The sequence below is a fragment of the Triplophysa rosa genome, linkage group LG11, assembly GCF_024868665.1.
Source record: "Triplophysa rosa linkage group LG11, Trosa_1v2, whole genome shotgun sequence".
NCBI lineage: Eukaryota > Metazoa > Chordata > Actinopteri > Cypriniformes > Nemacheilidae > Triplophysa > Triplophysa rosa.
The window spans coordinates 25728159-25743184 of NC_079900.1; the positions used below are offsets into that span (position 1 = coordinate 25728159).

At 39.7% G+C, this 15026-nt stretch overlaps 2 protein-coding genes across 3 annotated transcripts in view; both read right to left on the minus strand.

Moving 5' to 3' along the window:
- prkcab (protein kinase C, alpha, b) overlaps window positions 1-15026 on the minus strand; it is a 288207-nt gene that overhangs the window by 116535 nt on the left and 156646 nt on the right. The window lies entirely within an intron of this gene.
- LOC130561032 (uncharacterized) lies at window positions 6525-15023 on the minus strand. Of its 2 annotated transcripts, none has more exons than XM_057345111.1 (3): window positions 8160-15023; window positions 7937-7972; window positions 6525-7709 (listed from the first exon to the last, which is right to left on the minus strand). In XM_057345111.1, exons 1-3 carry the CDS (start codon window positions 8434-8436, stop codon window positions 7249-7251), a joined length of 774 nt encoding a protein of 257 aa, XP_057201094.1. In that variant the 5' UTR covers window positions 8437-15023; the 3' UTR covers window positions 6525-7248. The 2 variants fall into 2 exon arrangements, with proteins under 2 accessions (XP_057201094.1, XP_057201095.1); XM_057345112.1 differs by having other exon boundaries at window positions 7937-7969; window positions 8160-15022.

The following is a 15026-nucleotide window of genomic DNA, read 5'->3' on the forward strand; positions in this document are numbered from 1 at the left end:
GTGACCTTGAGGGAATGTGTGTATTCTCTCTGAGCTCACACTTATTAACAGACGTGGGAGAACAGAAGGAAATGTGTCAGAATGTTCTGCATGTGAACGTCACCTTGGGAAAGCTCACAGACCTCATGAAAACTGAGTAAAGATTTTTACTACCCACAGGCAGAATGATGTGCTGTGCTTCATACAAGCGGATCGTGTGTTTCTACCCTCCAAAAACACATTAAGTGTTCAGTTAAGGACAGCACACAAAATTAACCATGGTTTTATTATACGTATTGTTTAGCATAATTCTAAAATGTGGAAAAATATGAATACATAAGTATTTTGACTGGTAGCATATGTACTGTAAAGCTATCCTAACCCAACTGACAGGAACCATAAACTACTGTAAACACCAGCATAAATTAATATCCTAATGCCAAAAAGACAAAAAGCAATATCTTTAGTTACACATTAGCTCAGATTAAAAATCTGTAACTCAGATTAAAAACTGGTGTGTTGGGGAAGCTTTGACATCATTGACAGTGAGCACCGCAGGTTCTCATAACGGAATGAGGGACAACAGATCAAATGTAATGAATGAATGACAGTGAAGACTGCAACAGATATCGAGATATCACACAAAGCTGTCATATGATTGAAATACATCACATCATTTGGTACTTTTATTGGTACCTTATGAAGTTTGACCACCCAAGTCACTATAAACTTTATAGTTTAGGATTAATGGCTGTCTCTATGTGATGTCTAATGTGACGACCCTCTGCGTTCCTACCGGTCTGTGTACTGGCCATACATGGATTGGAGGAAGGTGTCCCGGGGTAAATCATTGTCACCTGGATTGGGCATGGCATAGGAAATAAAGATCTGCACGTACCTTCTGGCTCGCACTCGCTCTCATGGATACTCAGAGACACACAATGCTGAGATACTGATTTAGTCTTAAACTATTTTGGATTTATTTTTTATTTATTTTCCCCCTAAGTTTTGTTATAGTTTTTCTCCTGCCTTTGTCGATGTTGTTGTTGTTTTCATTTAACCCCTAGACATTTGATGTTTGCAATAAATGTTGTTAACTACAACACCTTGCAGTGTTGACAATTTTTATGTTGCGGTCTGAACGAGTCGGGCCGTAACACTAACTATACCAGACAGAAGGCAGAGTGAACTGAAAGCAGCTCTGTATTTACACACACACACACACACACACACACACACACACACACACACACACACACACACACACACAAACGCACACCGCAGCAGGAGCTGAAAAACAATGGGCACACACGCAGATATCCTCTTCTGGGTCGCTGTGGTATTGTCCTCGGAGCTTCACCTCCCCCTTTAAAACCTCCCCCTCTAAAACATCTCCAAATAGACTATTCCCACAATACAAAGCAAACACACAACAGCCTTATCCGAACATCCCGTCCACATGTACTAATTCAATGAAATTATCATCTGTTTGCATTAATTGTACTAAAATGTTAGGGACGGTAGATGGTAACTCAATTTCCTGAAGGAAGTAGAAGCGATTGTAAGCCGGCAAAACAACAGTGTCAGAGTTTGAGGTACGTTTAGGCTTCGGTTGCTTGTAAATGAAACGCTGTTCAGTAGATCACTAAATGCTTGTTTTGACACTCAACGAAGAAGAAAAGAAACAAATCTCATTATGCAAAGTACAGTACAGTCAGATGCTGCAACAAAGTTAAAGTCTCTATGTCATTGTATAGCGTGACAATAAATCTGCAGTCACATGCCAGCGACAGAGCTATGTGGTCTCATTCATTTCAGCGAGAGCTTAGTGACTGGATGTGGGTGTTTACAGCAATACGACGAAAAGTTTAACTTTATGCAGCTGATTTATGCAGACGTTCAGGTGCAACTACAGTAGCAATGGGAGTGAAGTCAGTGGAGCTCATGACATCCGTCCAATTATTGACAGAAACTGCAGTGTACAGAAGACCAAGTTACTCATTTTACAGAACAGGTATGGTTTTAAAAATGATGTGTGGAAAAACCATTTGCAAACAGCACACAATGATACTCATTCACACTGTATTTGATATAACTCATTCTGTATTAGTGTAGTTTGTCTATAAAACAGATTTTAAAGTCAATATGAAATAACCAGCAGCTTTGATGTTTCTAACTGCTATTAGAAGAACCAGAACTAAGAACGCCTCTTAACAAACTCATAGAAAAAGTGAAGGACACAGATGCTGGCTTAAGACTTTGACAAATCTTGCAGTGTTTATGTGCACATATGTGTGTTTGCCTGTTTACATTCATTCGCCTCTTTTGTGACTGCAAAACTAGAGAGGTTACATCTTTCTGTACTGCCGTCACTGGGTCAGAGGGGCTGGTGAGTTTAAGAACACTGACATTTGTCTGATATGTTCATTACATATGTTCAACAGCAGCAGATTCGGGTCATTGTTCATTTAAGCAGCTTGGATAATGCATTAGTCTGACCTTTACACTAATGTTACATACTGCCAAGAAGAAAAAGACTTCAAGTACTGACATACCACAAAGCATCTGGAACCATACAGTTACATACAGTATATCTGTAGATCACACACTATGTACAGTAACTACAGTTTACTTTCTCTACATAGTTTCACTCTAATGTCTTACATTCCCCGTTTGACTCAGTTTTATTTAAGTCACCATGAAATCAAATAGGAAAATCAACGTGTTTTACACAGTGTTGCAGTGATTATTATAAATGATTTAGCCGTGCACACGGTTATTTATTTTTTTATTAATTCGCACTTGTAATCTTTAATCAAAAATATTAAGCTCCTCTCCCCCTCTCAACAACAACTCTTCACCACATGACGTAAGCAACAAATAAGAGGTAAGAGCAAACTGACTGTCCAATGGCCAGGCATTTTTAGCCCTCCCCTCCAGGCCCAATTTACAACAAATCAATCAAAAAGGGAAGGGCAAAATAAAGCCCCGCCCTACATTTTTCCACACCTCTAGGGTCCCGGCCCCAAGTTTGGGAACCAATGCCTTTTGCAGCGTTTATACTACTGCGTTTTCCTTTAAAAACGCATAACTCTTGCTATGGTTACGCCTGGCGTTTACACTACTCTGGAGTAGGTTTGTCACGGTACCATAAACATGTTTTATGATACTATACCAGCTGAAGTATCTCGATTCCAAGTAGTATCACGATGCTGTGCCATATAATTAAAATCTATACAAAAAACACAGATTTAGATTAAACATTTTGTATTTACTATAGTAAACTGTATTATACTTTGCACTAGAATATGTTGTTGTATTAACTGTAGTAATTCGATAAATTGTAGCAAATACATTTACATTTAGTCATTTGTAAATACTGTAGTATACTTAAATATTTACTATGATAAGACTCAAAAACACTAGTATCTATGAGTTTTAGTAGTTTACTGTAGTAAATACTAAAGTACACTAGATCATTTTTCACATAGGAACTAATTCAAATGTTGGACAAATTTAATTGATACAGCAGTCTTTATAAAGGGAAATATTAGGCTTACTTTAAATGCAGAACTAAAACGGCCAGTAGGTGGCGTCAATTTTCCACTGAGTTAGTGAATCATTTAACCAACTCGTTCAAATCGCCAATCTGAATCATTAACTCGTCCGAGACATTCAAAACACACATTCATTTAGGAGATAAACACCGCAAAAAGGCAGATGTAAGTGTTCAAATAAATATTAATGCGCATATGCAACATTAACTACAGTACTACGATACTACCATTTCAAAAATAGAGAGGCATCGCGGGTATTTTGAAGCTTTAGCATCGCGATGCTACTGTAGCACCGTCACACCGTGCAACCCTACTCTGGAGTTTTCAACCCCCTAAAACTGAGACTTTTGTAAACGCCGTTTTAGTTTGAAAACTCCAGGGTTGTGTTTCTGTGTAAACGGACGAAAACGGAGACTTTAGAATACCCAGACGTGGTTGCCCACATTGTGACTATAACCAACTGTCATCAACAACCAATTTATGTATGCCCATAAAACTGTTTACATTTGTTTGCGCATGCCCAGCGTGAATGGTCATGTGACATGCGTTTTCAGTAGTGTAGTGTAAATGCAGATTTTTTTCTAAAACGCACGTGGAAACGGCAGAATAAATGGGGATTGTTTTTGTTTTAAAACGGCGTTTTCATTTTAAAACGGGCTAATGCAAACACCACCTTAGCCAATGAAAGCTGCTGATCCAACCAACAAACTCCAACAAAAGCCAACAAACGCCAACAAACATCAACATTCTAACATACAACATATTGCAATACCTCTCCAGGCCTACAGGGGTCAGGTTTTCTTCTACTACCTTGCATCAATGCTCCCAGGACACGGTTGCCTCCTGTTGGTTAAACTAATTTCTGCAAGAAATGGAATGTGCATGCGCGACCGGCACATACTATTCTGATCTTGAAATTTGCGTCACGCGCACTGAACGCTGTCCCTCGCGTATGTGTAAAAAGGGAACTATACTTCAGTCTTAAGAAGGCCAACTGAATAACACTGAATGAATACCAGGTACTGAATGTTGTAGACTAACAATCCAGATGAAAGATCACAACACCTTTATCAGCAAAAGGAGATGTTCTGTTTGCCGAAAGCATGATCAGATTAAATAAGCCTGTCCCATGAATTATGAAGTCAAACCAAGAAACTGAGTCTGTGGCCATGTTGGAGCAGCTGAAGACAGAGAATGGCACTGATGTTACCAATGCAGGGAGAAATATTGGACCCTTCTGATCCTGGCAGAGCCAGTGATGCCAGTCACTCCACAAAGAAAACAGTGCTCGGGAGCTGAGAAACACTAGACACACTATCATCACACAGTGACAGGAACACAATGTTGGACAAAGACAACTCTCAGTTCTGTGCTATAGTCTGAATCATGCTATTGTTGGAGATGTACACAAAAGGCCTATTTCTCTCAAATATTGTTCACAAATCTGTCTAAATCTGTGTTAGTGAGCACTTCTCCTTTGCCGAGATAATCCATACACCTCACAGGTGTGGCATATCAAGATGCTTATTAGACAGCATGATTATTCCACAGGTGTGCCTTAGGCTGGCCTGAAGGGCGATTTTTACTTCTGCGTAGGACCTACGCCGTAACCTATGGCGTAGCCTACGCAGAGCCGCGTACCCTGTGCGTACCCTACGCCGTAGCCTGACGCGCACCTCTCCAAAAATGTAACAACGCGTCAACTCAACGCAGACCCTACGCGGACCGCAAGCGCTGTGATTGGTCGGCTTGGCAGCATTGTACTTCCTTCTACGCATTTCCGGCATCTTCTTCTCTGGTGTCTTCTTCCGGCAAGTTCAGAGTCCACAAAAGAACAACATGGCAAGCATCGACATCGACCAAGTTACTGAGCGTCTGATTGAAGAGGTTTGGGAATACACGCATCTGTATGACAATAAAGTCTGACTATAAAGACTGTCAGATGGCGGCGAATTCTTGGAGAGAGATTTCCTCTAACGTCGGTTTGGAAGTTGCGGAATGCGTGAAAAGATGGAAGAACACCCGGGACAAGTACGTTCGCCTCTGAAACTCAACTCAACTCAACTCAACTCAACTCAACTCAACTCAACTCAACTCAACTTTATTTATATAGCGCTTTTACAATTTTCATTGTTACAAAGCAGCTGTACATGAGACATAGACATTGACTACAAGCAAAACAATCAAAGTTGTACCTGCAAAAACAAGAAAAGGTTGAAAACACAGAAGACAGACACACCCACACACAAAACACTCCACACACACAACACGCACCAACACACACAGACACACACAAAACACTCCACACACACAACACGCACCAACACACACACACACAGATGCGCACGCACACACACACACAGAAACTCGCAGAAACTGAAAGAAACTCGCCCCTAGGAGCGGGGACCCAGGCGGGAAGAAAGACCCTGCGTTTTATATATTCCTTTCTTGTCTCGCACCGCATATAAAACACCGGGTCACCGAGTCAAACTTTGATGAGGTAAATATAGCATTTCGTTTGTGTTGTGTTGTGTTTAGGCTAGCTATCAATGCTATCACGCCGTACATGGCATACTGATGCGAACTGAACAAACGTAACAACGTAGTGATTGCAATGTAATATAATGTGTTTATAGTTCTGTCTAAAAAATGCAGAATATATTAGCTGTATGTGTAATGCACTAACTTATTTTATTTTGCTACTCTTTTCAAAATCATAGGGTTGTAGTGATGCCAGCAGCACAAACTCCTCTTCCTCATCATCCTCATCAATGGTTACTTCCGGAGAAGTTGCCCTCCATCCCGAGCCATCTCCTTCACCTCCCGAGCCATCTCCTTCACGTCTTGAGCCATCTCCTTTGCCTCTCGAGCCATCTCCTCTGTCCCCCAGGCCATCTCCTTTGCCTCTCCAAGAATCTCCTTCGCCTCTCCAGCCACGTGCTTCGCCTCTCCAGCCATCTCCTCTGTCCCCCCAGCCATCTTCTTTGTTCCCCAGCCCAAGGAATGGACAAAAACGGAACAGGAAAGAAAAAGATGATTGGATGCAAGTGCAAGTTGCCAGGCTAGAGTCACAGTTGGAAGAACGGCGAGCCGAGCTCCAACAAAGACTGAGCCAAAACAGCGATGAAAGTTCCCGGTTTGGCAACACTGTTGCTGACATGCTGCGAAGGGTACCAGAGGAGCACAGGTCACAGGCCATGTTTGACGTGTACAAGCTCCTTTTTGAGTGTCAACAAAAGACATTAAGAACTTTGCACTTTATAAACACTGTGCACGATCTTTTGCACTTTATTGGCTTCATAGTTTTATTTTTTGTCTTACCTTTTATTGTTACTAATTTTTTGTAAGTTTTATATTTGTGTTAATATTGCATTGTATACTCCTCTATACATAGTTTGCACTTTTACATATTCTGTTCATTGACTCTTTTGCAAATAAAGAACAAAATTATGACACTTCCAGATCTTGGTTTCATTTCGTTTCATTTTTAAATAAACAATTAATAGGTTGTCCATGACAAAATATCATTTCAATACCCAGTTTTGACATCTACGTATATACAGTGCTCGGCGTAAATGAGTACACCCCTAGTTTGCACTTGTTATATTGTGTAGTTGATGGAAATAAAGAACAATAGTATGACTTCATAACAGGTATTTATTAATATGTTTACATGTCAATTACAGCTTCTTTACATTTACATCAACACAAATTATTGACCAAGTTGACCACGGCACACAATCTGGTTCTGCCATGACACAATTCCATTGGGTGATTGAAAGAAGGCCATTAGATCATTGCGCACACCAATTGCAGCTCTACTGGAGCGTGCCCTTGAAAGGTTACGTGGATCTAGAGGTTCAAATACATTAGTGTCCCCTGCCACCACCCTGCGCCACTCTCCTAGCTGAGGTGACCCTGTAGTGTCCGAGTCTGTGAAATTTGCAAGGATGTATCTATTCACAGCTGTGTTGACCTCATCGGTGCATGCCAGGAATTTGTGTAAAACACAACATGCTTTGACGATGTCGACAGCTTTGTCTGGCCGACACTCTAGGTGTCTTCCTAGGATCTGCCACCTAGCCACCAAAATGCCAAAAGCATTCTCAATCACCCGTCTGGCTCTGGAGTGACGGTAAATGTAGATCTTCTTTTCCCTGGGCAAGTTCGTCCCTATGTAGCAAAACAAAAAGCATTGATAAATAGGTAATTACTTTTTTCTTTTTTTTTCTCCATTATTCATCATTGGAGTTTGGGTTCCTCGCCACAGCAGAGCAGTGCAGTGTTGGCTTGCTCACCGGGAGACTGCATTTATTTATTTATTCATTTATTTATTAGATATTATTTATTATAATGATCTTGCTTGGTCTATAAACACCATGAACTGTGCTGTGTTTTACCTTTCTGTGTTTTTCTTATTTGCTCCTGTAAAGCTGCTTTGGAACAATGCACATTGTGAAAAGCGCTATATAAATAAAATTGAATTGAATTGAATTGAACTTTGTGTAAAAAAAAGCTGTGAACATGTATAGGCATTACTATTATTATAAAAGTGAGTATATTTGATATATACACATTTACACAAAGAACCATTACACTTCATTTATAGGGCCTATAACATACCTGGAAAGGGACGCATTAGGTTGTTGTGTAGGGGGAATGCAGCATCACCAACTATCACATGTGGAATTATTACACCTGTCCCAGGAAGATTGGCTGGTGGGGGTAGGTTCATTTCGTGTTCCAGCAGCATAGAACCAAATCGACTCTCCTTGAAGATCCCACCATCACTTTCTCGTCCGTATCCCCCTACATCCACCATGGTGATATCTGGTATCGCATGTGGCCACCAGAACAATGGAGTGAGCGCCTTTGTAGTTAAAAAAGTCGCTCCCGGCATGTGGTGGCGCTTTTATTTTGACATGCTTTCCGTCTACGCTGCCAACACAGTTCGGAAAGTTCCACAGTCGCCAAAAATCAGCAGCAATATTTTCCCATTGAGCGACTGAAGGGCATACAATAAATTCTTGCTGCAGTGCTTTCCACAAATCTTTACAGATCTCAGACACTATGACAGACACTGTGCTAGAGGCTAGTTTGTAGCTAGCCGCTACAGCCTGTTGGCTTCCACCTGAAGCTAAAACTCGAAGGGTGATTGCCAGTCTCTGCGTAATATCTATCGGCATACTGTGCGTACACTGGTGTGTAATAAACGGCTTTACGCGACGAACCAAATCGTCAAATCTACCTGCAGACATGCGAAAATATCTGAAATGCATTTCTTCGTCGATGTCTCTCAGGGGCTGGACAAGCACAGAAAATTTGCCCTCCGTCTGTCTCGTCTGGTTCACAGGTCGTACATACCATCTCCTTTGACGCCTTCTCTGGTTTCTAGCTTTTTGTTTAAGTAATTTAATTAAAAGTAACTGTTTTTCTACTTCAATCAGCTCCAACTCCATTAAGATGCGATCAGCTTCCATTGTCATTTGCAAACACTAGCATACACACACACACAAAACATCGGAGAAGAAGAGCAAACCCATGAAAACACATAGAGCCAACTAGCGTTTCAGCGGTGTAATTGCAACCATAAATGTTCACGACGGCATCGTCTACGTACGTAGGCTATGCTGTAGGTTACGGCGTAGGTCCTACGCAGAAGTAAAAATCGCCCTTAAGGCACACTGGTCCGAAAACCAGTCAGTATCTGGTGTGACCACCAATTGCCTCACGCAGTGCAACACGTCTCCTTCGCATAGAGTTGATCATGTTGTTGATTGTGGCCTGTGGAATGTTGGTCCACTCCTCTTCAATGGCTGTGCAAAGTTGCTGGATATTGGCAGGAACTGGAACACGCTGTCGTATACGCTGATCCAGAGCATCCCAAACATGCTCAATGGGTGACATGTCCGGTGAGTATGCTGGCCATGTAAGAACTGGGATGTTTTCAGCTTCCAGGAATTGTGTACAGATCCTTGCAACATGGGGCCGTGCATTATCATGCTGCAACATGAGGTGATGGTTGTGGATGAATGGCACAACAATGGACCTCAGGATCTCGTCACGGTATCTCTGTGCATTCAAAACCGATTGTTGCAGCAGCTGTCCGGGTGGCTGGTCTCAGACGATCTTGGAGGTGAAGATGCTGGATGTGGAGATCCTGGGCTGATGTGGTTACACTTAATCTACGGTTGTGAGGCCGGTTGGATGTACTGCCAAATTCTCTGAAACGCCTTTGGAGATGGTTTATGGTAGAGAAATGAACATTCACTTCACGGGCAACAGCTCTGGTGGACATTCCTGCAGTCAGCATGCCAATTGCACGCTCAAAACTTGCTACATCTTTGGCATTGTGCTGTGTGATAAAACTGCACATTTTAGAGTGGCCTTTTATTGTGGCCAGCCTAAGGCACACCTGTGCAATAATCATGCTGTCTAATCAGCATCTTGATATGCCACACCTGTGAGGTGGATGGATTATCTCGGCAAAGGAGAAGTGCTCACTAACACAGATTTAGACAGATTTATGAACAATACTTGAGAGAAATAGGCCTTTTGTGTACATAGAAAAAGTCTTAGATCTTTGAGTTCAGCTCATGAAAAATGGGGGCAAAAAGAAAGGTGTTGCGTTTATAATTTTGGTCAGTGTAAATAAATACCCCAAAAATGAAATGTCAAAATATCCATCTTCATGAGTTTCCATGTGAACACAACAGAACACAATTGTGCTTTAGGTTTTGAAGTTGAAATGTACAGACCTGCTGCTGTCTGTATTGCTATTAATATCAGTCACACAACACAAGAATAATAGCTTTAGCAGCTTTACTGTGTGACACAAAGACAAATACTAGCCAACGCAACAGCAGGAAGGTTGAGACAGTAAGGAGAGAGATCATTTATCACATGTTCTTATTATTTTAAGGAGCCTGTAAAAGAACACTATGTTACCAGGAGTAAGTGAAAGTGTGTTTTAAAGGGCTCAATATAAACAGATCTCACTAATGACTTGAAAGGTGATCCATCTAAAGCCACACTGGAGTGCAGTAATGAACATAACAGTATGTTCAGAGACTCTGAAGGAGGAAAACATCGAGAATCAATGGAGACAGCAGATCATTTCTTTTCTATTTGGTCCACATGTGAACATCAAAGCCGCATATATGATATAGTCCAGTCATTTATGTAATTGATCTTTTGCCACTATATCCTCTAATATCTTTATCTAGCGCTAAACGTGCTTCATTTTAACCCTTTCTACTCCATGTGCGCTGCTTCTCTCCCGCCAAAGACACGCCGCATGAATAGCAGCAGACACGTGCTTATTTTAACAACAGTAGTGAAGACATGCAGAGCAGGTAAATAGACACACAACAGTAAACAAAATCCAGTAATATTAAAGTATTTGTTTCTGTCAGTCTGTTTACTATATGTCTCCAACCTTCGACCAGATTTGTGATATTTTATCAACCATAACGTTTTTATTTACATTTAGCATTAGTATTATTGATCAGCATGTAAACATTTGTGACCCTGTGAAAACCCAGGCTCATAATCAAATTAATTATTAGATAACAAGCATCAAAGATTAATTTCAAGCATTAATTTCAGTAAGATTTCAATCTTTAAAATGGCATTATTCAGTCACTATTGAAGATATTGTTGTTATATTTTCACAGACTACATATTTTATGTAGAAAACAGTAAAAATACTTTTGCTGGGTTTTCACAAGCAGGGTCACATTTTGTAATGAACAACATTCTAAATTGGGAAATTATTTAAAGATAGAAGTAGTTCTGGTATGAATGACATGGAAAGGCTAATTTAGTACGTAAATGTGCTTTCTGTTTATGATGAGAACATTTTAATTGTTACATTACATTTGCTGTTTGTATGTTGTCAGTAGTTTTTTTTATTTACAAATATGAATTATAAGACTTCTATTAAGAGGGCATTCCCCTAAAGCCACAGAGCCTACATTACATACTGATACATACTGGTCTGATAAAAGATCATATCTTTTATATATATCCAACTGGGCTAAATTGATTAAATATTTATTTATTTTCAAAAAACAAATTGTCTGGACCTCCGTTTGGAATAAAATATAAAGACCGGACCTCTTCGAACTTTAATTGAAAACCCCGGCCACAAATATCAGTCTCACATCTTGGCAGCTATTATAAGCCCTTTTAAAAAAATGACATGATGTTCTTTATGCTCAAACAGCATAGGAAAAAAATCAATTGTTTTTGTTAAAATATTGCAATATTTAACCTTCTAATGCTGTATTTGCACTATGTGTCCTCACACACACAAAAAACAAAATTTTAAATTCCATTTTTATTTCAACATTTCATAATTATCATTTAACATTATTTTTGCAGGAAAATAATATTTTATATGAAGGACTTTAAAATATAGCAATATTTAATGTCATGAAACTGTATTGATATTATCATGCCATTAATTTGCATTCTTGGTAAAACAAAAAAAAAGGTCTAAACTAATACTGAGCTAAGAATACAATTTAGCAAAAACATCAGTAAAATGCAATCTAAAGAGAAACAAAGGACTAACATAATGTGTCAATCAAAGTAAATAGCTACCCCGCTGAAAAACGTCAAAATTTAGACAATCTGAACTGTGAAGATGGTCTTTATCTGGCTGGCAAGATGGCACTAAAACTAGCAAATCTGACCCGTCTGACCTGCAAGAAAGCTTGGTTTAAACCCTTTATATCATGAACACTATGACATGTAGAGTTTTCTTGCACTTTCTGTTTGTGCAATGTTGTGCAACAAACCACTAACCCACAGACTCACTGCTCGTGAAGGGTCTCAATCTTGCTCCAACACAACTACTTACAATTGCCATGGATTTCTACCAGTATTAAACTAACCTTACATGGAATATTAGGAAAACAAGCCATATCTAGAGACCAAAAAACATCATGAAGACTTTTGGTTCTGTTTGGTGACACCAGTGGTTTAAATGCTGCGGAGATATTTTGCTTGTGTGTCTTGAGGGTTTGATCAACAGTGAAAAAAGAGGCACGAGGCCAGTGGAGGAGGTAAATGTGAAAATGAGCAATGTTCAGATGAAAGCAGATGATTGCAGGGCTGGATGGATGCAGTGTAAGGGTCGTGACAGAGCCTACGGTCTGAGAACATGCTCACGCCAGGAGGAGACAAGCTTATGAGATCAGCGGCCCTGACCCTCTGACTCACACACACTCATAAATACACATAGGAGAGAGAGAAACACCAATCCCTCCAAGAAAAATAGATAAAAAATACAAATACAAACACAAACACACTTGTTTAAAAGAAGAGTTCAATCAAAATCTCTGATTATTTGCACATTCTTACATTTACATTTATGCATTTGGCAGACGCTTTTAGTGACTTACATTGCATTATACTATACACAGAGTATGTGCAATCCCTAGGATCGAACTCATGACCTTGGCATTGCTAGTGCCATACTCTTACCACTGAGCTACAGAAAGGCTTTTTATACTATATTTATACTAAGACAGGAAAGTGTCATGGTTCTCGGGGTGAGACACGGACAAAGGACCCAAGTGCAGACGGGAACGGGAGGTAAGGGGTTAAACAGGACTTTAATAATAATAAAACAAGGACAAAACAATAACCCACGATGGGGAACATAACAAAACATAGCAACGAGAACAGGGACTAACTAGACTAGAAATAATAACAAAACTTGACATAACCACAATAAACTAAACTGACTACAGAACAGGAACTCACCACAATGCCATAAATACGACACAACAGTACAATGATCCAGCACAAGACAGAGGACAAAGGGGCATTAAATAAGGGATCAAATCAAGAGGCGACATGTGCGGGGCATGAAATAATAATTATCACTAACGAGGAAACAAGAGGGCAGGAACAATGACGAGACCTGGAGAGTATGGAAGGCAATCAGTGCCAAAATTCCCCTCTCCACATGAAACAAGAGGTTCTGTCATGGTTCTGCCACTAGCTCAAGAAAAGCAAGACAAGATGGGGCAGAACCATGACAGAAAGTCTTATACTATTTTCTTACACGGTACACAAAAGGTGAATTTTTAAGTAAAGTTCAATAGGGACAAACTCACATTCTCGTAATAAATAAGGGCAAAACAATAATAAAAAAATCCACACAATGTAAAATGACTACAATGTTGTCTTTAGGTCAAACAACAATTCAGCTATAAAGTTTGCTGACTCGCAGTGAATATATTAGCCTCATCTCACCCATGCCAGGGCTCCACACAAAAAATCAATTAAGGAGCCATTGGCTCCGATAGAGGAAAAACACAGGCACCAGATTATTTTTTAAGAGCCACATAACATGAACTTACATTTTTAAATGACGTACTTTTAGTTATCCTGTTGTATGTACATCTTCCCTCTCATACGTTTTGCTCACATAAAGTTTTTTTCAAGTTGTTTTCCTCATAACAAGGTAATACGGAATCTGCAGACTTTTCATGTAAATTCTGCACTAAAATTTGGGAAAAATCTGCAGAATTCTGTGGAATAGTATCAAATGTGTTTACATTTGTCCACAAATGTAATTGTGTTATATACTGTATATTTTAATGCAGTTGATAGCAGATTTGGTTCTGCTTATTTAAAAGAGGCAGAGAAGCTTTGTTATTTATTGATGCTAAGGCGAATGTGTAAACTCTGAATACACCAGACCAAATTTGTACTCTGAATTCATTTGAACCAACCGAAAATGTGCATGTCAAGACCATATTAATATATTATAAATACTGTATGAAAGAGTAAACATTTTATTGCTTATAGAGTTTAAAGCGAAAAGAAAGGGGTTGTGTTAATACGTTATTATGTTGATTTTAGTTTGTAATAATTACATTTTCCGCATGTTCACAACACAAAGTAAAGATAACTTCAAATAAAACTTAACAAAAGAATTAGCATGTTGTTTGTTCTCCCTTTGAATGGATTTGAAATGATCCAGTGTAGTCTGAAGTAATAGACAGATAAATTACGTTCCCTGAACCCTGAAGTTTCGGTTTAACAAGCATGTAAGCCTTTCAAAAGTGTCTCATTAATGTGGTTTAGAGGCTAATGTGAGGCTAATCTAGTGAGGGGTTATAAAAAACATCCACAGAGCTGACCTTGTGAAAGTTTTCTGTGAGTGACAGTGTGTGAGCATGTAGTAATCAGGGGACACACTGGGCGAAAAGGGCATATTTGACTTCAGGGTGATAATCTAAGGCAGCTGAAACTAGCCACAGTGAGCCAGAGCCAGAGATGAGTATCACACACCAAACAGGAGCAGGAAAGAAACTGTTTCTGCATGCTGCCTCGTGCTGAAGTCTTATTCAGCATGATGCTTTTCAAAATAAGAGCCTCACTGATCTGCTCTGTCATTGAAGGGGCAAACACTGTGAAAACAATGTGAACAAGTACTATATGTGTGTAAAAGAAAAGAAATAATACAAG

Excerpts from the sequence above, each read along its gene's own strand:
- LOC130561032 (XM_057345111.1), bottom strand. The coding sequence starts at position 8,436 with ATGCCGGGAGCGACTTTTTTAACTACAAAGGCGCTCACTCCATTGTTC. Across the intron at positions 7,973-8,159 it reads CCTAATGCGTCCCTTTCCAG|CAGCTTTACAGGAGCAAATA; the intron begins GTATGTTATAGG and ends ATTGTTCCAAAG. Across the intron at positions 7,710-7,936 it reads AATAAGAAAAACACAGAAAG|GGACGAACTTGCCCAGGGAA; the intron begins GTAAAACACAGC and ends TTTGCTACATAG.